This window comes from Musca domestica, unplaced genomic scaffold (assembly GCF_030504385.1).
Source record: "Musca domestica strain aabys unplaced genomic scaffold, Musca_domestica.polishedcontigs.V.1.1 21, whole genome shotgun sequence".
Taxonomy (NCBI): Eukaryota; Metazoa; Arthropoda; class Insecta; order Diptera; family Muscidae; genus Musca; species Musca domestica.
This window is the reverse complement of record NW_026712258.1, coordinates 11,142,163-11,169,114: the sequence shown is the minus strand read 5'-3', so window position 1 is coordinate 11,169,114 and position 26,952 is coordinate 11,142,163. Positions and strand designations below refer to the sequence as shown.

The window sequence follows — 26,952 nt, the reverse complement described above, 5'->3', positions numbered from 1 at the left end:
CAGCTGTGTCGATGCGACTACTTGTATTCTTCTACCATGATTATGACATGTGTTTTTCAACTACTATACCAATTTGAATAATGTTTCATTCAAACTTTTGGATTAAAAAAGTTTTATTCTACTTCCACATGCTTACCGAAAAAGATTGTCATCATTTCTGTATATCATTTTAAAATGGCAGCATGGTAAAAGAGTGTAGATAGGTAGATTCATCAACACTTGGGAACATTAATATGTCAAAAATTGTAAAAGGTTGCTAAAATATGCATTTTTCACAACTTTTACAAATTTCAATAATTTTTCATTCAACATTTTCAATTCCAAAAGCTGTGTATTCTTTTACCATGAATGGCAGTAAATGTTAACAGTTTTTGACATGCAAACAAATTATGAAGTAAGAAGCTAAGAAATAATTAAAAGGTAAAGAAATATAAATTTTAAATTTCCATTCGAACACTTTTAATTGTTTTGCAATTGTCTACATACCACGTCATACATGCAAAATTTATTATACTATTTGCTCTGTTCCAGAACCTGCAAGAATATACTAGTTTTACCATTTTGGTCAATATCATAAAGGGAAAATCGGTTATAGTAGTAAGACATTTTACATTCTTGCAGTTCTGGAAAATACCAATTATTTATTAAAACTACCATGGTAGAAGAATACAGTTAGACGCACCAACGCTTGGGAACATTGATAAGTCAAAACATTTTAAACGTCTTTTCAAATACATGTAGATATTTATATGTTTTCTTATACGACGTCATTCGTAGGTTATTATAACACGGGATTTACAAAAATTTTTACAAATTTCAATAATTTTTCATTCAAAATGTTCAATTCCAAAATTAGTTTGACAGTTCATTGTCTCAGCAGCTGTGTCTATGCGTCTACCTATATTCTTCTACCATGAAAACTACGCTCGGGATAACGAAAACATATAAACGTAGGGTAATGTAATCTTAACCCATTACAATATTTTTCTTAGTGTATTGTTTATTTTATTAGAATCTGGCAGCACTGAAATGGGCTTAATTACTCAAATTATTGTGGTTGCTCTTATTGTTGTTGCGATTAGTTATTGCCGGAAAAAATCTCATCAGGATCAAAGAGTTTTTGTTCAGGACTTCGAATCGCCAAAAATAAAGGAAAAGAGGTCCTAATTTTCAATAAATATGATTGAGAGTAAGTAACAAGACATATCGACAAATTTGCTTGTCAAGACACTTTTAGTAAATGACATGTATCAGGGAATGGAAATACAAGTTTTGCACCGACAACATTCCATTCTCGGCGAGCTTTACGTGAAATTTCTTTTTAATATGCATCTATTTCTACGATTTCCATTGAGCTCCAATAAAAGTTGTATGCATCATATTTAGGAAACAGAAGAATATTGCTTTAATTCCTCTGCCAGATAGATAAAAGACGATGATGCTTCTCTGTCCACTCACTCCATGACAAACAAAATTTCATCCATTAATAAAATATGCTAAGTCTTAACGAAATTAGGAGAGCGATAAAGTACATAGATCTCCGATGGATACTGGCTAGAACAGGGACAACATTTTTCAAAAGTTGATCAGCAGATACTTTTTTTGCTAAGGTGCTGAATTTAAGGAATAAGCAAGTGGAGTGTTGAAGCTATTCAACACATGCTATCAATCAATTATTGTAGGTGTTTCTATTGTATGCAGAAATATCCAATTATACATGTCCCGTACCTACAAACAGTTGCAAATAATCTAGTTTCCGACAGTTTGAAACTTTAAAAAGTAAATTTATTTACTTTACATTTTACTTTTATTTACTTTTATTTAAAATAAATAAATATGAATTTCTCGAGTTTCAACTAGGTCCCCAAATACCAATCCAACCGTTCGTATCATAGTTCCTATAGAACTATACTATCGTAACATTGTTCTTATTGTAAAAAACGAAATATTTTTAATGAATCTAAATATTGTTTATTTTAGGACCCATACCACAAAAGGCCCACATTGGAAGCGCCATCATATCCTGTATTCTTAGTTTAGTTATCTATGGCACGTTACGTTTCTATGCCGAATGGTTTACATCGTCTCAAATTACGACAATATTTGGAGGCTTTGTCAGTTCATTTATTTTCATATTCAGTTTAACATCGCTGTCCAACATTGAAATGCTTTTATTTGGAGAAGATTTCGCGTGTAAATTTCTTCCCGAAATTGTAGTCTGTCTGCTTATATCAGTCATGTCGGCCGGTATTGTGCATCGTGTGTGTGCCACTACTTGGTAAGTTGAAGTTGGATTTAAATGTACTGAGTAATAAAATGCGTTTTATTTTTCTATTTCAGCATTCTTTTTTCGATTTTGGCTTTATATTTTATAGATCGTATATCAAACGATTGTTATAATAAGACATCTGCTGCGCCAGAAGCCATACACTATCGACGGGGTGGTGGCAAGAAAAACAAATAATTTGATCGCAAAGATCGAATGAAATTATCGAATATTTTTTCTGGATTATAAATTTTATACTTTTTGCAATAGATGATGCAATATTATTATGCATGTAACCACATTGTATTACATACAAATTATTTTTTAATAAAATAGAAATTTTATAATTTAATTTAAAAAATGCTAGCTATGCGACAACTAAAAAGCATTTCATTCATCCGAGTGCAATATGCAGAGTCTGGCCTCGGTCTGTTTAAGAAGTGGATGGGAAAGAAAATCACATTTATGTGCATTTTTATTCAGAAAAGTGGTGGCCTTTATTTGCATGCACACCGCCATTATTTTATTTCACAATAGGCCTTATTTCATTTTAGTATTCTTAGTAACGTTTATTTTTAGTGAAATGTCATTGGATTAGACACAAAGCACCATTACTTCGAAAATAGAGGAAAAGATCTTTAGGATATATGGATAATTTCTTCACTTCAAATATATTTTAATATCTTTGTCCTTATGCTGTACAGGGTGAGATAAAAAACTGCAACAAAATTAAACGCCATAATTTTTGTTTTTTTAATTTTATTGAATGAAAGCAAAAAATGTCGGAAGTAGCATCAAAGAATAAATAAAGAATAAGTTTAGATTCGTTCGAATTGGTCACCTTAGGCACGAATTATGGCCTTCAAACGGTCAGTGAAACAGTCACACGATGCCTGAATGTTGCTCTGTGGTATTTTGGCCCATTCCCGGTGAAGCGCTAGCTTGAGGTGATCGACACTTTGGTATTTTTTAGTGCCAACCTTGCTTGCCAAAATACTCCAGACTCAATTGTCCAACGGATTGGTATCCGGAGATTTTGGTGGCCATTGTGCGCTGGAAATGAAGCGAGGAACCTCATTTTGTGACGGCCCATACCATCACCATGGCCGGCGCTTGAGTTCTGGTGGCCAACCGAAGGTGCACATTTTCATCTGACCTCTTTGACATGTAAACACGATCATTTGGTTTGTTTACAAACTACTGGACAACGAATGTTTTCTCATCGGAGAAAACCAAATTCGACAGTTCACCACTTTCAGCCAAGCGAAGCAACTCTTTAGCTCCTTTGATCTATTTTCTTTCCTTTGCGGTGTAAGTTCTTGCTCTTTTTGGAATTTCAATGGCTTTACCCCGAGCTCATTTTTCAATATTTGCCAAATGGAATATGGCGATTTGTTCAGCTCACGTGCCATTTTTCGGCCACTGTTTCGATCAAGATGCTTCTTCACTTTTCGAACCATTACTGCTGATGTTGCTGTTTTCTTCCGTCCACTTCCTTGACGTCGGGCTACGCTACCAGTATCACGGTAACAAGCGATGGTACGAGACACAAAAGATTTATTCACATTTAAATTCTGGAGCGCTCTAGCGATATCCACTTGTGGTTTACAGCCGAATATAACGAAATCACACCATCACGCTCGAATTCCATCACGAATAACTTTTTTTCTGGAAACTTCTCTCCAAAATGCTTTTGTACGCTTGTAAACAATGTAATGAGCTGTCACTGGAATCATTTTAACAGCTATCGGACGAGTAGTTTAGAATTAACAGCAGTCTGAAGTTGGTTGCTGTTTTTTCATCTCATCCTGTATATACATCACATGTCTATAGAAAACCAGCAGAGGCATAAAGCACATAGATCTCCGATTGGTACCAATTGGTGCAGGAAACAGAAAATGTACAAGGTGATCAGCAGATACGTCTTACTACGCTGCAGAGTAAATCGAATCTACTGAAATGGAAAATTTGCACTATTCAAACATAACAATGTCTTTATAGGTACCGAGCTTTTATAACTAAATAACAGCTCTGAAATAGCTCATCAAAAGGCGCCTGGAAACATATTGAATGCATGCATAAATTTTATCACTAATAATCAGACGTGACCAAATTCTTATGACTACTTGCAAATAGATATAAAACATATATTCCAATCTTCCACTCATCTCCGTTGCGTTGCCTTACCATACAAACATACAAGAAACAAAACTTTCTTTGATTTCAATGTTTTAAATAAAAGATACTTTGTATTTTATTTTCTGCAATACTTGTTTGCTTATAACAATGGCCTGGGTAACTATAACACATTTATGTTTCCAATGTAGAATTCATCATTTAAGAAAAAAAAGATGTATATAAAATCATAGATAAAATCACTGATAATTAAATTTCAAAAATTGCAACATTGTAATTGTCGCTTGAGGAGATTTTCAAAAAAAGGTATTGCATTTCAATTCACACAAATGACACAATGTGGGTATAGTGAATTGATTTGGGATTAATTGCAAACCAAAGCTATCGATTTGTACGCTACTATGAGGTCAACGGGATTTATTGTTATGGCTATCAATAGGGACGAGGTGGTGGCATTGGCATCATTGGTCCACCAACGGGATATGGTACACTGCCACCGCCATACGGCAAACGTGGGGCTGGATAAAAACCACTTGAGGGAATATTACTGTAGGCTGGACCAGTTGCCATATTTCGACCACCTGCCCCGCCTTGTGCCTGACGCTTCATCAACTCTTGCATTTTTTCAGCCTTCAACTTGCGTAAGTGCATATTTTTTCGAGCTGATAAAAACTCCTCAAGAAATGCCTCAACTGCTATTTCATTGTCTGTGAATTTCTTAACAATTTCTTCGGATGCCTCTTCACTTTCGGCTGCAGCTGTCTGCAACAGAGCCAGTGCTGTCTCTTGGCTTACACCGCCGGATTTCTCCTTGATCTGAGCTAGCTTTTCTTGCACTGCCTCACAGCATCGTTTTCCTTCTTCATTTAGTTCGACTATTTTTCCTTTAAGTTCAATAATTTGTGGCTCCTTTTCGATATTACTTTCGGCCTTGGAGCGGTTCTCAGCAAACAAATTGTCTTTTTGGGCCTTCAATTCTTCTAGTACCGTGTCAATTTTTTCGTCGAGTTTTTCATCGTCATGGAGCAAATCCTTCAGTTCGTCTGTAGATAGTGGACTTATTGAGACTCGCAATTGGTTTAAATAATCCTGATACATGTTTGTCTAATTGTTAGCTGCAGAAAACAAAACAAAAACTTTAATTCTTATTTTTTATTCTTTATTTGATTTTTTATTCTTTGTTGTTTCTATGAGTAATTGTTATTTGACTCTTCTTCGTATTCTTTGTTGTTTCTATGAGTAATTAGGGATACGTAAGTCGACTTCCGATTAATCGAATAATCGACTTTTATTACTCAATGTTCTGAAACTCGAACTCGACAATGGACTTGCGTGAAAACTAAATACTCAACTATACATAGTTGATTATTTGTCTTTACTCACTGTTGCACTTTTCCAGTACCTACAAGAATCTACTAGTTTTGTAATTTTCTCCGATATTTTAACGGAAAAATCGGATGTCGTTGTAAAAGCTTTTACATTTTTGCCGTACTGAAACAGACCATTTGTGCATGTATTTATTGTTTTGAAAAATGAAAACGAAATTGGTATGTTCCGGAACTGCAAGATTATAAAAGTTTTTACTACGATAACCGATTTTCCCTTTATGATATCGAAAAAATTTCAATCCTAGTAGATTCTTGCAGGTTCTGGAACAGACCAAATATTTTCAAAACCAATGATTGGAAGACACCTATATTGCGGCTCGCATATTGAAGCTATTAACAAGTTTAGCAATGAAATCGAAAGATTGAACAGTTTGGCTCATAGTTTTGAGAGAAAATACAGGCATTTAATTAATTTTTCGTGCTACTCATTTAAAAAATGAAGAAAATATAAAAAATTGAAAACAACTTGTTGGATATAATTTTGAATGAGTCTGACAGGAAGCGGACAAAGTCTCAGGGCTGTGCTGTTCTACCTCTTTATTGTATTGTATGGGTTCCTACATGGCTCAATAAGAAAGGTTGCTCAACTTCGAAGTAACTGGAAAAATGCAACTCTGTGCTGGAGTCTTATAGTGTCAATAGACTTTTAAACGCGCAACAGTTGGTTTTGTTTATTTTTCATTTTTTTTTAACACAATTCTTATATTGGGGAAAACCCCCCGAAACAAGTGTGGATTTTTGGGGTTATTCCACAAGATTGAATCTAAAATAGTAAGACAATGCAGTTTTATCTCAAAATTGTACAATGTGTTGCCCATTAACGTCGAAAATATGTATTTATTGTGCAACCGAATTTGAAATAATTTCAAAGTATTTTGTATTTATTTTCAATTTGTACAGAAACCTAGCCAACAGGGCCATGGACGGTTCCAAAAACATACATTACTACTCTAAATTAATTATAATATCCTTAATCCTAAAAGACTTACTTAAAATTAAAGATTAAAACAAAAAAACAAGAAATGAACAAAATTAACAATTGAATGACGGTTCCAAGAACTCCTATACATGACTGCTCTAAATGTATTTTTTATTCAAAAGAATACACACACATACACAAAATGTGTATATGTTTTGACAGGATAAGGGCACGTAAAGAAAAAAATTGTATTTAGGGGATAACTTTTTTGTGCCTTCTGTAATTGGGTTCTTGCAGGTACTGGAACGGAGCATTATGCTATTGAAAAGTAACCTACTGGATTTAATAGATCCAGGGAGTTTACCTTGTATATTTAGATACGACCTTAGGAAGATATAAATTTCTTTCAGCTGTTGTTCGTTTACGTACACATACACCACCTAAAAAGAATGCAAACACTAGACAAAAATAATGTAGCGAAAAAGCTAATATGGAGACAATTGAGGTTGGAAAATAGTTGTTCATTAACATTGGTGTTGAATACTATTTTGTTTTTAAACGCATTATTATTCCATATTTATAGCATACTTATATTGTGTTTATACTATATGTATGTTAAAAAAATATTAAGTCACCCTACGCTCCAAAGAGTTTCATTTTAGTTCTATATCTACTTGTTTTTCAATTTTTTTCATTTGCTGTTATCTGTATGTGTACCTTCATAAAGCACAACGGGTAAACCTTTTTTATGAAGATTTATTTGAGGTATGTGCAATGGAATTGACAATTTAAACCAACTGAGTTTTCTAAATCTTTTACAACGTAAACGTACTATAACGTTTTAAAATTTCTATAAAGTGATTTCATTAAAATAGTTAGTTTGACAAACATTATGCGTTCTCATTGTAGATGGAAGATAGCATCAACCTCGGGTAACCACTTCCGCACTGTGCCCTATGGCTGTCTCACTCACACTCGTGAGGATTTTTTTTGACAGACAGAGTCGAATGATGGCTTGTTTGTGTGTAACGCGAAGCTTGACTAAAATGGAGTCATGTCGTTGTGCAAAATTAATTGAAAATTTTCAATAAAATACATTAATAAAAGTGAAAAAGAAGTGATATAATTAAAGAATAAGCCCATGGCTATCGAATTCAATAAAAGTTTATTTGAAAATTGCATATTAAAGCCGTAAAACCTCACATAGAAAAGAGGCAAGCAATTTTCTTTGACAATCGCAGTCAAACTTACATTCAAGCAAAAATATATTCGTGTCCGAAAGCGAAGCTAGCCAGTGTAGATGATTGCTAAAGCCAACTAAATCCGCAAAACGGTTCGTGCATTCTGTGGATATTTAGATATATAAAATTGAGAAAATTATTGAGAATTGTAAAAATTTTAATTGTGCAACAAAGAAAGGAGTCTAATTCAAGTGGTCTCTATGTGGAAACGTTGTTGATTCCATGATGGAATACAGTGAAGAAACTCGGCGGAAATATGGAAGAAAAGATATTCAATTTCTTCATTAAAATCTCGCCAAATGGCAAAGTAGTGGTGTCAAACAAAGTCTAATGTCTTTGATCATTGTTGGATAATTTGATTTTTAAATGAAAAGTCTGATGAAAACCTATTGAGTAATTCATGTATCCATAAATTTGTGTATATTAATTGTCTGTAGATAGAGCTCACTCTCATCGTCGTTCCTTGCTGCCTCCTTGTGAACGTCATCGTGTCGTCGCCACCTTCCAGCCAAACACACAGAATTGGTGCCACAGCACTGGGACGGCGTTAGAACATTGGGCTGCTGCGTTTTGTTTTTGTCATCCAAAAAAAGAACCTCATCCAAGTGGAGGAGTAGTTTGCTGTTCGGTGGCAGTCAATTTCACCCTTTGAACTGTTTGTTGTAGACCAATACAGTGGTTCTGATCATTTGGCCTACTGGCTGCTGGTCAATGTATAAATACAATTTCTGTGTAAATAAAAAAAAGTGTTTTAGCAAAAACAACAACAACAATCAACGGCAGCAGTAAATAATAACGTGCTATTTTGCAAATGTGCATTATGGCAGAATATACATAAAGCGGCCGCGAAACAAGTTTTGTTGTCTTTTCTGTTCTGTTGGGCATTTCCATTTCCACCAGATAACAATAAAAACAGCAACAACAACAACACCACCATCAAACATTAACATGAAATCGGCATTAAAAGTTGTAATAGATTAAAGTGAACAAGTACGAAAAAATAACGAAAACACATTTTACCATCATCTCATTCCATTCATTTTCCTTTAATCTATTATAACACACTATCGCCATCCTTTTCTAATTCACAGCGAAAAAACGTAAACAAGACAAAGACCTCCTCAGTAGTCGATCCGTGAGTGTGAGTGCATGTATATGTGTGTGTGTGTGCAAAAAATGTAAAGGGAGAATTGAGAAACGTTAAAAACAAAAGAAAACAAAACAAGAAAAAATACATTGAAGAAAAAATAACAACGAAGCAAACAAATGAAAAAAGAGACCCTCTCTCTCGCTCTCTATACCGTCACTCTCAGTCAAGTATTTTAATGTACGCAAGTGAATAAAAAAGCACTGAGAAAAATTTATTAATAATAAGATTAAATAGATATATGTAACAGCAGCAGCAACAACAACAACAACAAATACAAACAAGATATTCCATTTAATTACTTGGCTCTGTTGCAAAACTGCAAAAATATTGAAAATAAGAAATCTGAAGAATAATAATATCAACAACAACAATTGTTAACCTTGCATTTGGCTTAAACGAATCTTGCTTGCATTAATGTTGTGGAGTATTCCTTCTTCTGTTCGTCTTTGCTGATCACTTTTTGCAGTAATGATTTGAATGCGTAAGTTTAATCTCTTTACTATATTGCATTTCTTTTTTTGTATATCTATCCATTTATTAATGCATGTGGTTTGTTGTCCTCCTTTGTGGTTGATGTAGAGAGGAATAGTCTAAAAGTTGATAGTATTCTTTGACTAGAGATAGGGTTGCCACATCTGTGATAATTTTGCCTAAGATCTAGCACCGATATTTGTAAGAATGTAATTTTTGTAGGGAACACACCTTGCTTAGTATTACTCCAGAGCATCATATTTGTAATCTGAAAGTACGTTTTTCTTGGGGGACGTCTAGAAGTCCTTGTGCAAAGCCCGCATTAGTCCCGGATCTACTAACCGATATAGACAATAGGGGTTTCAGTTGAAAGCTAAGCTTTGGTTCAATGTGGTGAACAGAATCAGGTCGATCATGTCTCTGGACCCAGAAAAATTAATAACGTATATTGTAACATTTTGGAAAGGTCAACTATAATTTGTCACGAAATCGTGTACAACCAAAATGGAGACTTTTGGACATTTTTTTGTTAATAATTTCTATCAACAAATACAAATTATGGTATAACTCCCGAACACAGTCCCGAACTCTAAAGCTGGAAATACATAAAGAGCATATTTGGCTGGCTTAAGTCATCGGCTGGCTTCTTCGTAGATGAACAAAGGAGTTTTAGGTTGACCTAGTTCGATTTTGGCCCTAGGCTCCTTTGTTCATTTCCGAAGAAGCCAGCCAATGACTTAAGCCAGACAGGTAAGCGCTTTATGTATTAAGTCTTCAAATTTTTGAATAAGAACAGTTACCGAGATATATTGCCTAAAAATTAGCTTACTACCTTCTTTTTAATGGTGGCTTTTGTGTTGTTGTTGTCTAAGAATTTACATTAATTGAAGTTACATAAGAATTAGTTATAATATAGCGCTCTACCAATCTATCAGATTGCAATTGCTGCCAATAGTTATTATCCATTGACATATTTATCCGAAGAACCTCAATTACCTCGAATATCCACGAAGGTTTGTGCCGACTTCACAGCCATTTATATAAATATCTACTGTCATAGCTGCTCTCAGCCTTTCTAGTCTTAGAGACTCTTAACATGAGAATTTCCTTCAGTGTCCGAGTCATTCCTCCATATTGCATGGCAATGTTATGATGCTTTTCTCCACAAAGCCTTCTGTTTTCAAAGAAGTTTTGTTGCCTTGTTAAGAACATAGTTTCAAGTACGGCAAAATGTATAATATAATATTGCAAACTCAAGATTTTCACGATTATAATTGTGGCTATAATCGTGAAAATCTTGAGTTTGCCAGGTTATTACCACATATCCTATAACACATAGGACCCCAATATGTGCATAGATATGACAATGGAGGTGACATTGTTCGCCAGCATTTGGACTAGGTAACTAAGTTTGATATTTGTATTGCCCCTGAATTTTTACATCAGCCAGTCAAGGGTCAACAACCCAGGTGTTAGAAAAACCAATAATTCCGATCACCATCTGATGGATGGGCAACCTCAGCCTAGGCATGTAAAAAATAACTTATTTATCAGAGAGATATACACGTTGGTAGAAGAGAGTGCATTTAGATCAACAGGCTTATCAAGCAGGACTGAATAGTACTCACTTTGATGCGGACACCGGAGAGCCTCCGACTTCCGTCGCAGCTAAAGAACAAGAGCTGTCTCAAGAGATCAGCCCTGGGCATATCCAGGATTACAGTTTCCTATTTAGATTCCTCAAAATATCTGTAACAATTGTACATCTGTCTAAAGCAATGGTGCATCAATATAATTTATTGGATCGATAAGCCTCAGTTTAATCATACCTCTATAAATGGTATGGGTTGGCATATTTTCGGCACTTAAACTCTAATTTTTGTTTTTTTTTTTTTTTTGCAAGAGATTGATAGGCAGGAAATTTAATTCACTTTGCGATCCTAAGCATGGAATTTTTACTAGATCTTCGGAACGACACTTTCACTCAACTTTTGACATGGAATTATAACAAAACCTTTGCAATGGCACCTTTATCACTCTAAGCAGGAGCTACACTAACAATTTTATATTTGGCTTTGTGTCGAATACATGTGAAGTCGGATAAAATATATAATGTTTTATCCCAGCATATGTCACAGTTATATATGAATCTGAAACAAATTTGACAAATGTTTATGGAGTCATTTAAAGCTTTTATATTCTGTTATGAAATAATGTTGATTTCGGCAACTAGTTACCGTTTTTGTGTAACTGAAAACTTAAATCGGTTAAGGCATGTATAAGCGTGCTATAGCTATATTTGAACGGATTCTCTACAAACGTGTTAGAACAACTTGCTTCAATTCGACCTTATTTGAAAATATTCATTTTATTTGATCACACATTAAGCAATTGGTAAAAAAAAATATTAAATCAGAGCAAGCTATAAATGGGAGTTATTCGGATCAATAATCAACATTTTCAAAAAAGTTAGTTTTTTTTATAAAATAATTGAGCTATGCAAAATTAATCTCAGATGAAAAACAATTGTATTTGCTCAGATTCTAAATGTTTGGGCCGCTTTAATATGTGTCTAAATAAAAACTCAAAAATTGCTATTCTTCAAGTAATTGATTCAAATGTTGAAGATAAGACCGGATGTTTTGTGATTTCATCTGAACTCATGTAAATGGACCAGTGATATCATTGCATCATAAAGAGCAGTTTCCCATAAAGTTTGCCGGAATATTAAGCATTTGGCGCAGAATCGGTTCATAAAAGATGTTGTTTTTCACATTGGCGTAATCGGTTTTTATATATCAGTTGAAAACATTTGCATATGTTTATAAACTAAAACCCAAAAAATCACCCATCTCGAAAATGTCTTCAACACTCCAGGAATTGGTTCAAATGGTGAAAAGATCGACGGATTCATGACTTTTTCAGAACTCACGCAAATTTATCGGAACCACTTCTATTAAATTTCTCTCAGTAAAAAGCGCTTTATGTATTCCCACCTTTACGATGAAAACTATAAATTTTAGGCCAGGCTGGGTAATTTAGATACAGGAATATTTTTCAAGTAAAATCAAATTGGTCGAGTAGAAAGCGTCGATCAGGATCGTGGATTATATAGGTCGTTTGGTTCACCGCTTAATGGGCCAGGAAATACCTATATGTGTTTTCTTGGCTTTTTTTTTACAAAAATTATATTTTGTGCATAGTTTTTTTTTTTTTGCATGACTCTAAAGATTGGATCGTAAATGTCCCATCCGTTACATTCTGGACCAGTTTTGTAAAACAAATAGTTCCCTTTTGCGATGTACAGCGGGCAAAATCATATTTAAATGATAGAGAACAACATTAATAATCCTTTTGCAAAATTCATTCATTGATCTTTGTTTTCCTTCTTAATAAACATTCTCATCTCGTTTCCAACAAATCTCCGTAATGTGCATCTAATCATTTGTTACAAAAATTACAAATAAATCAACATCTACTACCCTTTGAATACAGCGCTGCGTTACAAATGGTTGGTTAGTTAGTTGGCTGACGACGACGACTACTACTACAACACACGAATGGGACGACAAAGAAGAATAAACGAAAATAAAAAGTGTCCAAAGCAAAGAGCGAAAGAGGAAAATTGACAGACTGCTGACGGTTGGTTGGTTGGGTCTGTTGTGACTGCAGCAGCAGAAGAGTTTCATTTTCGAGAGATCCAAAGTAAAAAGTCCGGGAATAGTCAGTCGGTCGTTCGTTTGTGCTGTGTTTTTGTGTAAATTAAACGAGAAGAAAAGAATATAATTAAATTTTTGTGTATATAATTGATGGAAAAATGTATATTCTTTGAAAATATTCCACAACAAAAGAAAATAGTGAAAAAGAAAACGAGATAATTTAATAAAAAAAAATAAAATTCGCGTTGCAACAAACAGCAGAAACGAGAAACAAATGGCAAAGGCAGTTTTTTAAACATGTACGTATGGATGTGTGTGTGTTCGTTTGTTCGCTCGCCGCGTACCACCAACAACCAACTCACTTGGTTTGGGCCGACAAATGGTTGGCGCTGTTGTTGTTGTTGCCGTTCAAAATACATATAAATACACAAGTGAGAGTGTCACAGCCATACTATACCGACTGCTCGTGGTGTGCCATTGTCGTCGGTCGGTTGGTTGGTTGGTTGGTTGGTCGGCGGCTGGCTGGACGGCCAACGACGACGGCAACGACTACTATGTATGTTGAATGTTTGAAAACAATGAATGTGACAGAGTCAACCAGAGAGTGTGTAATAGTTTGATGATTGTGTGAGTGTGTGTGTGTGTGTGTGCTTAATCTTCGTTTCTTTTTTCGTGTACTTTTCGTTGTGTTGTTCGTACGTTTTATTATTCTTCGTTTTGCCTGGTGGATGGCGGCGGCTGGCATCATATTGTAGTCGACTGACTGTGTGTTATTTCTGCCATTACTCTTTACCTTTTCTTGTCTTCTTCTTGTTTTTCTTGTGTATTTTGTTATTGTTATTTTTGTTGTGCACAATTTCATTTCTCACATTGTGTTTTGTTATGGATTTCGGATTTATCTTCTCTCGTTTTCTTATTATGTATTTTGTGCTTGAATCTTTGTGTGTTGTTTATTGTTCGTTATCTTGATTTTGCCTTTGCCTGGCATTCGTTGATTGCTTCGTTTATTTGATGGGATGCATGGATGTGTGTGAGTGAGTGTGTGTGTACATGAGCGGATTACTTTGCGGGTCGTTTGAATAAAATGAAGCAGAAGAAGAAGAAGAGTTGTGTGGTTCGGTTGGTTAGGAGAATGGCATGGCTGCTGTAATTTGAAATATTGAAGTGGTTGAGAGGAGAGAGAGAGTGTGAATGTTGAATGGTGTGATGACTTCAGAGAATACCAATTTAATGATGTGTTTTTGTTGTTTACCGACAGCCAAGACAGACATTAATAATAAAACATGCTTGATTATTATGGTTTTAGTTTAATTTTATGGATTTTAATGAAATTTCGAATGTTGTTAAAGAACATTTCTCAATTTCATTTTCTCTCTCTCCCATCATTGTAGACAATCAACAATAACACCATGATTATTTCATACCACCTCTTCTCTATTTCTCTCTGTTTGCTTTAGTATTTTTGCCGTTTTCCATTCCATTTTCCCTTCGTTAGTTTTTCCAGCTTTTCTTCGTTGTCAATTGCTGTTCATGATTTTTAATGTTGTTGGTGGTACTACTGCTGTTGCTGCTGCGGCTGCAATCGTTTACAGCCATTGTTGCTGCCTCCGTCACTGCTTCCTGTGGTGGTTCTTTGCTATTTTTTTCTGTCATTGCTATTTTATTATCGTTACGATTTTCTATATATCTACTGTTGTGTCGTATCCTGCCCCATGTTGTTGCTGTTTTTGTTGATTCGTTCTGTAAATACGTTTATATGTCGTTTATGTTCATTTGTTGTTGTTGTTGTTGCTACTCCACTGGCAAAATATGCTACTGCTGCTGCTGCTGCTCCTCCGGGTGTTGGCAATTAAAAGTGTATCTACTCTCATATCTTTATTCATTATAGCCATTGATTATAGTGCCGATAAATGAGGGGATTTATGCGGATGGATATTTAATTGAATGGATGGATATTTCATAGGAAAGCCTGATACATGGGGGAGGATGGTGGGGATGATGAGGAGGAGGAGTAGGGTGTAGGAAACTTTGCAAAATGTATTGATTTTTGATTGTATACTTTTGAGTGAATCAAAGAAAAGAAGCTTAAATGAGAGTGTAATATTAAAGTAGATAGAATGGTAGGCGCCAACATATTGGTGGGCCAGGTAGTAAACATCTGAAATGATTTGATGTTTATGTGATGAAAAGAGGAGACATTCGACATTCCATATTTTATATTAAAAAAGCCTAGAAATGCTTCGATTTTTTCAAAAGAGAATGGAAGGGGATATAGCGAGTCAGTCAGCTAATAGCATTCTGTTTTGTTTGGAAATCGTCTTGAGGTAGAGATTTTCATCCTAATTTCGGGAAAGTAATGATTTCATGAGGGACGGATTTGGGTACAAGACTTGGGTCAGCCCGGATCTTTCTAACTGATATAGACAATTTATCTAAGGTCATTTGGCTGGCCACCTCGAGAAGATCCTATGGAGACAATTACCATTTGGTTTATGGGTGCTCGAAGCTCTTTTCTTTTTTCTTTTTCTTAGATGTAGATCCCATTATCATCTATGAGTTTGCTAAAATCATCTCCTGGCTAGGCATGCCACCCTGTTATAAACACCCTAACATTTGCTCTGAAACCATATTAAACGTTTGCTGTTTGAAGTATGACTGTGAGGTGAGAACTCGGATTCTAGATTATTGCATTAGTCTCGGTCTTAAACAGCACTGGTCAAAGGAACAGCACTGTCATAACATTCCTTCATTTTAAAACGGGGTTTATAGTGTAGAATTCAATTGCTTTCAGGTCCGCTTAATGAACTTCATCAAACCATTTGGTACACTAGTACCATCGACCAAAAGATCCCATGGAAAGCTTAAATAAAAAATTCAATTATCAACCAGTTTAATCAAGCAAATACAATTCAGCACCTTCGCCCTCATAATGTCATAAGTTTCAGTTTTTAATATGTTAATATCTTTATTTAGAAAGAATGAGTATCCGATCTATAAGGATGTAACTTTGGAACGAAAATATACTACACTTTGCCAGAAAGCAAAATCTTTGTCAATATTTGACCTCTCTTTGACCACTTATGCAAACCACTCCACCGTTTTTATATCGCTTCACAAGCTTAAGTAATGACATGCGGTCCAAGAGCTCGAACTTACCTATGGTGGCAAAGGATTTTGTTTTTGAAGAAAGTCTTGAAGATCTACTACCCAGTCCGAAACAATAATTGTTTTTTTTTTTTCTTGAATTTTTTCTAAAATTTCGCCCAAAGATTTTTTTGTAGAAGATCCATTGATTTTCATTTCCGTGCAAAGCAAACGGAGATTTATGTTAAATAAAACAATGTTTTAATCTAACAATATAGCATTCCAAAAACTTTTTTGTACACATCACAAGTAATTATTTTTCTCCCCTCTCTCTTTATTTTTACAGATAACCTTTACGCCAGGTTGCAGCGGAGTAGGAGGGTTTTCGCAAAACTAAATATTTTGTTAAGCTGCAACTAAAGAAACGGAAAATCGCCAAGGATTGAGTTAAATAAGTAATGAATGAGAAAATAAAATCACCCTCTGGGCAGGGTGGTGCTGGATCAGGTCCTGGTCCTGTCGGAAGTGGCCCACAGACAGCAACAAGTGGTAGTAATGGTGGCAATAGCGGCGGTAGTGGTGGCGATCCAAATCCCGGAGGCAATGGAAATGCACCCGGTGGCGGACCATCGGCACCAGCTGCGGGGACACCCGGTGGCAGTGGACCACCGACCCCAAACAATGGCAGTGATACACCGGCACAAATGCCACCACATCCCTATGGACCACCGGGTGGTGGTGATCCTGTAATGTCACATTATCACATGCACCAGCAACCACCACACCCGCAACATATGCCACCACATCAACAGCTTGTTGGCGGTCCACCACCACCGCCACCGTCATCACAAAATCCCGGTGAACATCCGCAAAAAGATGTCGGTGCTGAGTATGGACAAAGTCCATTAGGTGGTCCCCCGCCACCGATGCCAGGCCATCATCCAATGTATGGCCGTTTTCATCATGCCGATCCAAATATGGATCCCTATCGCTATGGTCACACACCAATGCAACAGCCACCACCAGGTGGTAAACCACAACAGTCAGCGCCGGGTGGTGGTCCCGGTATTGGTTCACCAAATCGACCACCTCCACAACGCTATATACCAGGACAAGCGCCACAAGGCCCGACACCAACTTTAAATTCATTGTTGCAGTCGTCACATCCGCAACCACCGCCTCAGCATAGGTATACGAATAGTTATGATCCACAGCAGCCGCCACAACAACCTCCGCCATCGCAATCACAACCGCCACCACAGGGTGGAGCTGGTGGTGGACCACCACAGCCACCGGGTGGAGTACAGGGCGGTCCACCGCCACCACAACACGGAGGACCACCACCTCCAACGCATCAGCCGCATCAGTCACCATATGGTGGCCAACAAACGGGTTGGGCACCGCCACCAAGACCCTATAGTCCACAATTGGGACCTTCACAGCAGTATAGAACCCCACCACCGGTAAGTTGAGTTGTCGATTTATTTTTAAATTTTTATTAAACTTTTTCGATCTTGTTACACATAAAATTACAGATTGTATTAAGATTAGCTTAAGATTTCAATTGATTGAACATTGCATTTGTTCCACGTTATCGTCGTTGTCGTCGTAAGAGTTAGAAAGAAATGCCAATTCTCCAAGTGAAGGACTTGAGTACCACGTAGAACGAATAAGATGACCTATATGCCGATTAATGATGCTGATATCATCAGATTCTGTTGGGAATATGTTGCGCTCAAGTTCCATAAACTAACGTCTTAATATTATATCGTGTCAGTTGAAATTACATATTGCAGAAGATTCACTGGACTTTAGTTGCTCAAGAAACTTTTTAAAATAAACGAAATCAAGGCTTTGGCTTAAAAACGTAACAAATGTAAATGCAAGGTGGCGTAAACATTATCTCCCGATGTTTTTGGATGTAATTTAAAAAAATGAAAAACTTTCTTCTTGTGGATTTATTTTATTTGATCTTTTAGTTTTTTTTTACATCAAGTCGAGAATACGATGCTATGTAATGGCCGCCGCCACAATTAATTATCATTTGAGCCCTTTTTATGGCACTTTCCATTACTTTGGCGAAAACTTCTTGATGGATATTGTCTATGAGAGCTGAAAGAGTCTGAGGCTTGTTGTCATAAACCCCCGACTTCAAAAAGCCTCACAAAAAAAGTCTGGAGTGGTCAAATCAGGCGATCTTGCTGGCCAGTGGCCAAATCACAAAAACGGGATATTGGGCGCCCGGGGAATGCATCCTTCAGCATATCGATTGTGGGCCTCACCACCCTTGACTATTTTTGATAAAAAAAATCATCTTCTTGGTGATGATTAAATAGGCATCAATATTCCGTGATCTGGAGCAGTGTTGCGTAAAATTACTTATTAACGTGTATTTCGCTTATGTTTACTACAAAAATGTCAAAACAGAAGTGACATTAAGGGCCAATCGTAAAACGTATAGCATTTTCTGATAGGATGATTACTTTTGCGCCACCTTGTATTATATTTGAAAAAGAAACTGGAGCATCTGAATAATATCTGCAAGTGATTACTCAAGGCTAAAGAATATTTTTATTAGGCAAATGACCTTTCCAACATTTTCAAATCTGTCACGACCAGCAGCAATTTATAAAAGGATGCTCTTGAACTTGGAAAATGATAAACAAAATGCCTAACATACTTTTTTCCCATTGTTATCTGAAACGTACGAGTTTCGTATTTCCCCAATTTGGGTACAACACATTTCAATTTGACACACATATACAGATGGTATATACAATGCACATGCCATAAGAAGACTGAAAAAAAAAAAACAGAAAATACCTACATATTAATGTTTTGAATCACACTCACTCCTCGACATCATGGGTGGACGTACATTCCCTATCACAACAAAATATTCATTTATTGTGACGTCACAAATATCTACCGTTAAGCCATTAAGAAAGGTTAATAAACTTGGGCACAGAAAAAAAAAAATAATAATGAAAAAAAAAAAAAAAACAACATCAACAGCAACAAGAATACAACAACCATGGGCAGAAGTATTTTATTGAAAGATTTCAAAACAAGCACAACAACGACAGCAACAACAACATGGCCATATATAAATGAACACCCAAACTTACCTCTCCATCATACCTACCTATACCTATAAATTTATACGTAAAAAGATAGATGAATGATGTTTGTATGTTTGTGGATTTGTGTGTTTTTCATTTTTTTCTGTTGATATTATTTTGCCGGTGTCTTGCTGTTGTTATTGTTGTTGGATTGGCATAGTAGACAACGGCGAAAATGCTAAACCCCAAGTGTTTGCGTTGCTGTTGTTGTTGTGCCTTCAATTTAAATATATAATAATACAACGGCAACAACAAAAACATTGTAAATTGGTTAATCGCATACCACACTTTGTACTTGTTCACGAACGCGCGAATACAAAAAGCAGAGGAAAAATGCAAACAAAAAAAGAGCCATTCAAAGGAAACAGCTGATGTAAACACAGCCGAGTGTTCAGTTCAGCAACAAGATGGACGGACAGAGAAGCCGACAGACAGCAAGCCATAATAATAAAAGATTTTATAAGGTCGGTAGGCCGGCGGCGGCGGCATGTAAATGAAAAAAAAAAGGAAACCCAAACACCACCATCCAGTACATCCTTCTCTCCACCCATCCCATCATTCCACCTCCAGCCAGAAGGCAGGCAGACAGACAGACGGACACATAAAAACGTCTAGTGCTATTAGTCACAAAACAGCATTTTCTTTTTCTCTATGAATGGTCGGATGATAGACTGACTACTAAATGTATGTTTGCAAATAGGTGTAGGTATATACATACATACGTCGTATATATTTCGAAAACCCATTAATAAAACATTCGGAACAGAGAAATGAACGAAAGTGTGCCACTTTTAGAATATACACCACATTTGGTTGTTGCATGGCATAACTAACAGAACATGGCTTTTGGATTAGAATGCTGAACTCTTTGAGACTTTTTTTATTTAATTCACCTACCACCTACCCTACTCAGGGCAAAGTTATTTGAGTTGGGGGTCTACACACATAAATTTTTGGTAGTGAAAACCAATGGCAGTATTTCCAAAAAAGATCCTATTAAACGTAGTTATTTGAAGCTTGCATTCCTATTAGTGGGCGAGACTTTTGGACTCATAACAATCCGCCTTTAAATGGTACAGAGTTGATTCTAAAAAGAAGAATGACAAGAGTGCCTTTGTTGTTTGCTGTGGTGTCTTGCAAGCTGAATTTTTCCCTATAACCCATATGACGGGAAAGGAAGTGGGGGATGAACTTGCAATGACGCGGATCTGAGTCGGTGAAATTACCTTTGTGTTCTTTTTGTTGTAATATCAATGTATGCCACGTGTTGATTTTTGATTATCCGGTTCTTCTAATAACTCCAAACTCCAATAACTTCAGACTGAGTTGGGGAAGTTTGGCAGGGCAGTTGAAGAGATGCATTATCGTGTAAATTTAGACGACTACGCCATCCTGAAAGTAGTTGGGCCCTGGTTTGGGGCTACCAGAATGTTCTATGGTACGGCTGGTTCTGGTTAAGTCCTCGACAAATATGTGTGGATATGCCGTTCAATGCTGTTTTGTTGCATGTTGTGGACGGAATGAGTTGATGGTCGGCAACTATATAACGAAAGGAGTAAAGTCTTCGCAACTGGTGACAAGAGAAAAGTCGTTTTGTATGTCCACCCTTTGCTTGTTGCAGTAGCAGGACCACCCGGCCCAATCTGCAGGCTTCGAAAACGATGTGGGTGGCTATCGAAACCTTGTGGTATTTTGTCTGGTAATCAACTCCCGGTGTATTCAGCTATTTCAATATAACCATTGAGATTCCATCCGGACACAACGTTTTAGATGACTTAGCGTTTTGAATGCCATTTGCATCAGTTGGAAGTACATTTTGCTTTACGGCACTCCTCTTCTGATAAGTCGCCGTTTCCTCCTTTTTCCCTTGGTTCGAGAGTGATTTAATCCTTACTCACAGCTTACGCATATCGGTTTCAATGTTAAAACTATTCAGATAGTCTAGTTACTTTTGGTTCTTATGCTCCTTTACCAACCGGTTGGGCTCCACAGTCAAATCATTGGGGATCTGGGATTAGTCGGTTGCAACGACATAGTTCACCACTTCGCGGTAGATTACTCGCCAGCAGGGAATGTTTAACTTGATTGACAGCATCCCGGTCTCCCACACTGCCCATTTGGAAACAACCGATTACAATACGGAGAGCATTGTTTTGCGACTTTTGCAATTTTTTCCCGCTAAATGCTTTAAGGAATGACGTCCAGACTGGGCGTAACGAATTATGACCTTATATGTCGTTACCAACGTCTCTATTTCCAGGTAGGTGCGAAATGCTTTGAGGACTTTATTCCTTCATTTCACTTGCTGTTGTTGTGGCTGCTCGTACGGCTGTGTTTGATCTGATTTTTCTTTTCTAATTTGGCTCTGCTTCTAACTTCAAGTTATTTGCTGGTTGATATAGGCGGTTGAGACGAGAAAGGGACCAGGTTGTCGAAGACTACCGCTATAATGATAGGATTTGACTTGATTCCTCATGGTGGATAACACGGTTTCACTTATTTCCTCTTCAACTGTGAAATATTAGCTTCAGCAAACCTTCCAACAAAAAACACTATTCACACTTTTTGCGCGTGGAATGCCCAAAGAAGATTTGTGTCGCATCAAAACAAACATAAATTGTATGGTGGAACATAGGCATATTAAAGACAAAAATACGCGACATGTCTGCTCCTCTTTTTGACGAGGGCTTGTCTGATGTGTTATTTTTGCACTTTGCCTTTGGTTGGTCGTCAGTTGGTGGTTTTCTTATTGTTATTAGAAGTCTGGCGGTGGTGGCGTCGGGTTACTGGCTTTTGGCTTAAATAATGAAAAAAAAATACCAACCTACTTGCAAAACATGAATGTGCCGTCGCCGTTATCCATAATGGCACACACACAAAGTCTGGAGGAAAGGCTTTAAAGAAGACCACCGAAATGAAGGAGAAATATCCTTTTGCGCCCTTTTTCTGCAATTTTTGTTTTGTTTATTTTTGCCGTTGCAGGGCAGGAATGAATGGAAACATCCAAGTGATGAGGTTATGGCGCTGACGACATGCCGCGTAATGTTGTTCTTTTGAAATTCTTTTGATGATTGAATAGACCTTTTGGGTTGGCTTGCTGTCTGACTGGTCCGTTTTGCCTTGCAGAGTATGTCATGCAGACTTTCCGCATTCCAAAACAACCAAAACCAAACCAAACCATTCATCCAATTTCTACTCATTCATTCATTCATTGATGTCTATGGGAAATGTTTATAGGTTGTATGTATATACGAGTGTGTGTGTATATAGAGTGTATTTATACAAGTGCCGTCCGGTTGGTACTCTAGATGTCTGTTTGTTTGTATGGTATGAATTTTGTATTATATTTTTCATTTTATAGTTTTAATACTATGATGCGGAGAAACACATACCTACCTTCCTATCTATCTATCTATCTATCTACATTATTCTCATGCAGTAGTGTACCCCCCAATGTTTGTATATCGTCGTCATCTGGCCCTGTTACTATATCTGTATCAATCTTTGAAAAGCATGAATGAATGAACCAACGAATTGCTTGACTATTTTGTTTTCCTAGACTTTGGTTTATGGGGTTTGGTTGTTGTTGTTGCTGTTACTATTGACTGCCGGCTGTCGCGTGCCATTCTTTATTATTTATTATTTTATTCTATTTTATTGCAAGTTTTTTTTTCAGTTCTTCTTTTTTTGTTTTTGTTTTTATTTGTGATAAAGTTTTGTTTATTTGTTTTGATTATAGCTGTGTGCAGAGAACAATTTAAGATTGTTTTTCATTCATGCTTTGCAGTTGTAATATTTTGATGTAGTACCTCCTGTCACTCGGCGTGTTTTAGTCGTGGGTGATTTTTATTTAATTTTTTTTGGTCTGGTTTAGATTCAATTGAAAGGTGTTTTACTTGGATGAGATGTTAACAAGTTGAGGCTGTAAGCGATATGAAGGGGAATCTTAAATTCTCCGTAATTATTCTAAAAAAAAATCCCCAGAGAATGGTCACTATTTTGGCTCCGGCTGTTTCAGTGTTAAAGTTTTTGAAACCTAGAGATACTTATGTAAAGAGGTGCAATTAAGTGTGAGTTGGATAGGCTTGGGCGACCACCTTATGGCACATTGTCATATGATTTACCCTATATGATTTTTGCAACATTCTGATAATTTTTAAGACATTCCTTTTTAGAAGGTAGGTTGATGTTGTTGTTGCAGCAGCAAAATCTTTATATCTTTTGATTCTACGGATCGGGATCTGATTCAACATCCAGATTTGAGAAATTTGCTACTCTGATAGACTGTAGCCAAATATCCTCTGTAGTGAGTTGGGTAGGTTTGGCAGGATGATCTAAGGAAAAAAGCTTCGCCTCCTCATTTGGATGGTTCACAGGTGGGTCTGAATACTTCTGCATTGCGTTGTGAATCCTCATAGCTAACCACAGAACGACCTGTCGCGTTAAAAGAGGTCAACGAGTTATATTCTCCGAGCCTAACTATAACTGACCTAACGTCAGGAGGACCTTGTCCCATTTTTTTGGGTTTATGGAATATAGTTATGGCTTGGACGTACGATTTAGACATACCCTGTACCTGCGCATACATTTTTCTTGTCATGTGGTAAAGAGTGTGGCCGTTGGCTAAGTGGCGGATATTTTCATATTCATATATCAAGCTCCGTAAGATAGATGTTCAGCCTTACACATATACCATCGATGACAGGATTCGGCTTGATGATTGTTCAGTCACCTGCATAGGTTACGATCTCAATGACGTCTGGAGGGCACGGAATACCGTTTAGTAGTAGTCGTTTTGGACAGTTCTGAAGATATCACGCCACCTTGGCAGTCCCATATTTCTTGTTTCGAAATTCCAAGTACAAATGGCACCCATACATATAGTTGCGTATCCAACGTTTCAAACTTGGCAAGCGTGGCCTAATTGACAGTATTAAAAGCCTTTGGAAAACAAGTCAATTATGATAGGATCTACGTCTGAGAAGTACGTGGGAGTTCCTATCTCCCACATTCAGAACAGCCTATGTCTTCTGCTTAAGATCATGAAACATCTGCTTCAATAGTATCTACCTCTTCTTCAACCTCACATAGTCTATTGAGTCATGAGCACTGTAACCCCAGCTTGAGGTGATATATGTGATACCTCAGTGACCAGTCAGCATTCTTGCCACGATTCTTAGATCACGCGTGCTAAGTGATAGAAGGGAGCTTGTTTTTCTCCTCGATATTACCGCCCAGATGGCCTTAGATACGCTGCAACCGATTCCCAAGTGCCATCGTCTTCCAGCTTTTTCGATGAGAAATTTGAAATTTTTTTGTAGCAGCTGGCATGAAAGTTGTTGGTGGTTAAACAGTCTCATCAAAATGTAGATCAATCTACTGGGGTTTGGGTAACTCTGTACTTCTGATGACATGTGCAACATTTTCCATTAGGATTTGTGGTAATATCTCAGAGAGATCGTATTCTTCTCTTAACCTTGACACTTTCGGATTGTTTCGAAATGTCCTGCCAAATGTATGACTTTGGGGAAATACGTCTATCGGCTATGGGTCAACAATGCACAAGGTTTATGTGGAAATATTTGACAATGCAGAACTGGAATTTTAAGTTCGATGCCAACCTTTCCCAAGCTGATAGTAACCTCACCAACCAAATACATTTTTAGCTTTTGAAATACATTCTACTTGACCACATGTCTAAATTTCATTTAGTTATAGCCAATAACAGTAACCAAAGAATATTTTGGGAATGGCACTCGGAGCGATTGTTGCATAGGTCTCTAGTCTCATCAGACATAAACATATCGTCATATGAAATCAAAAAAGGCGTAACTTACATTTCAAAAATTTTAGAGGAGAAGCAAAAAACTTCCGAAAATGGATAATACACAAAATTGTTTCAAAATTTTTGTAGGTTAAGCTTAGTTGTCACTATCGAATTAGTACTTGAAGAAAAAATTTGAATTTTTGTATTATTTGCAGAGCTATGAAACTTACGCCTTTTGAGGATTAGATTTTCTGAATCCGAAAAGGGCGTAAGTTACAATAAAAACAATTTAGCTACGATGTAGGAAGTGTTTTCCAATGTTCTTCATTAATTAGATTCACTATTTTATTTTGTTTTTTATTAACATACTTATAGTAAACAAAAAACATAAAAAGTAATTCAGCAAAAAAAAAAACAACATTTAAAGTAAAAAGATTTCATATCATAAATAGATAAAAATTAGAATATAGTATAGGATAGTGTTTGATTGCTAAATTTCATAGGGCAAATTTGTATAAAAATCATGGCAATCTTCTGGTATGAAGGATTTAAGATCCTGGAGATGTTCCCACTTTTTTTAGAAATTTTTAGTCTCTGAGAATGTAATGGAGCAGGTTCGTTTTTATAAGTATCTTTTTCTTTTCGGTTTGGAAGAATTGCATATTCCTCTTTAATGTTTGTTTTAAAGTAAATAGTTCCAGACGTATCGTATCCCAATGCTCGAATCATGTTAACGGTGGGATCTCCAGCTTTTTTTCCTGTAAAATATTTTTGATTGTATTAACAGGTCATAAATATTTATTATCACAATTTTACCTGGACGAATGGAAGAGTAAAGCTTAGGAACAGAATCATAATCCAGAAAATATGAATGGGTAAGATGATGGGTGTTGAGTGGAAATGGAGACTTACGGGAATCGTTTACATATTCAACGAATTGAGAAGGAAGATTAATTTTTTTATTGTTTATTTTTCTTTGGATTATCGAATGAGTTGAATCACATTCCATTTGGGTGTGTCCAACTATTAAATATTTTTGCTCAATTGTTAGGTTTTTTTCAATACACAGGGATAGTAATGCGTTTGACAATATGATATTGCGGTTTTGATAAAAGCATCCATCCGAATATATTATAATATGGTTAATATCTGGTGACTGAAGTATACATTTTTTTAAGTGTTTTATAATACATGTTGTGAAAGTAGACGCTACCAAATTCCCTTCAGATTCATCCCAGATATAATTGTCAGATTCATGGCTGATGATATTATAAATAGTAAAGTTGTGTACCTGCAATTTCATTTTATAATATGAAGCACTTGCGTTTGTTTGAGGAATCAATTTTACGGCTTGCATATCCATGCATAATAATAAGCAAAGACCAGACTTTGCATTTTCGATATCGTTTGCTTTTTCATCTCGCATTTCATCAACTTCTAATCTATGACTGATATATTGATCCTCAGTTATGTTTCTTGCCTCATATGATACACAAGTATTACACATGTCATTCCTTGGTTTAAATAATGTAATATTTTGTTCTTTTACTGTAAGCATAAACTTTGGATACGATACTGCAGAAACTTCATCATCGCTATTTTTAATGCATTCTTCACAATATAATTTATAAATTTGGCTGTATGATCTTAAATCTGTTTGCAAATAAAGTTTCTTGGTGTACTGCCTTCGGTAATGGGATTCAAGTTTCGGAATATCATTTAACCAATTTTTTAAAAAGTTATGACGCT

The 26,952-nt window shown here is 36.3% G+C and overlaps 3 protein-coding genes across 13 annotated transcripts in view; 2 read left to right on the top strand and 1 right to left on the bottom strand.

Annotated features, from left to right (window-relative positions):
- The first annotated feature begins 1,017 nt into the window (after positions 1-1,017).
- On the top strand, positions 1,018-2,618 carry LOC101898095 (protein KRTCAP2 homolog). The gene is made up of 3 exons (XM_005187525.4): positions 1,018-1,189; positions 1,981-2,278; positions 2,341-2,618. Exons 1-3 carry the CDS (start codon positions 1,180-1,182, stop codon positions 2,462-2,464), a joined length of 432 nt encoding a protein of 143 aa, XP_005187582.2. The 5' UTR covers positions 1,018-1,179; the 3' UTR covers positions 2,465-2,618.
- An 814-nt stretch (positions 2,619-3,432) lies between these two features.
- On the bottom strand, positions 3,433-5,567 carry LOC101897423 (vacuolar protein sorting-associated protein 37B). The gene has a single exon (XM_005187521.4). The coding sequence runs from the start codon at positions 5,498-5,500 to the stop codon at positions 4,835-4,837; it is 666 nt and encodes a 221-aa protein (XP_005187578.2). The 5' UTR covers positions 5,501-5,567; the 3' UTR covers positions 3,433-4,834.
- A 2,141-nt stretch (positions 5,568-7,708) lies between these two features.
- LOC101893897 (trithorax group protein osa) overlaps positions 7,709-26,952 on the top strand; it is a 143,115-nt gene continuing 123,871 nt past the window's right edge. For 6 of the 11 annotated variants that reach the window (XM_059122714.1, XM_059122716.1, XM_059122712.1 and 3 more), the window contains exons 1-3: positions 7,709-8,042; positions 9,042-9,581; positions 16,661-17,777. In XM_059122714.1, the coding sequence (XP_058978697.1) occupies positions 16,773-17,777 (1,005 nt within the window). In that variant the 5' untranslated portion in view covers positions 7,709-8,042; positions 9,042-9,581; positions 16,661-16,772. The other 5 variants (XM_059122707.1, XM_059122709.1, XM_059122708.1 and 2 more) reach the window with 5 other exon arrangements.

Coding starts and splice junctions, on each gene's coding strand:
- LOC101898095 (XM_005187525.4), top strand. Junction 2,279..2,340: donor CGTGTGTGTGCCACTACTTG/GTAAGTTGAAGT, acceptor TTTCTATTTCAG/CATTCTTTTTTCGATTTTGG.
- LOC101897423 (XM_005187521.4), bottom strand. CDS start 5,500: ATGTATCAGGATTATTTAAACCAATTGCGAGTCTCAATAAGTCCACTA.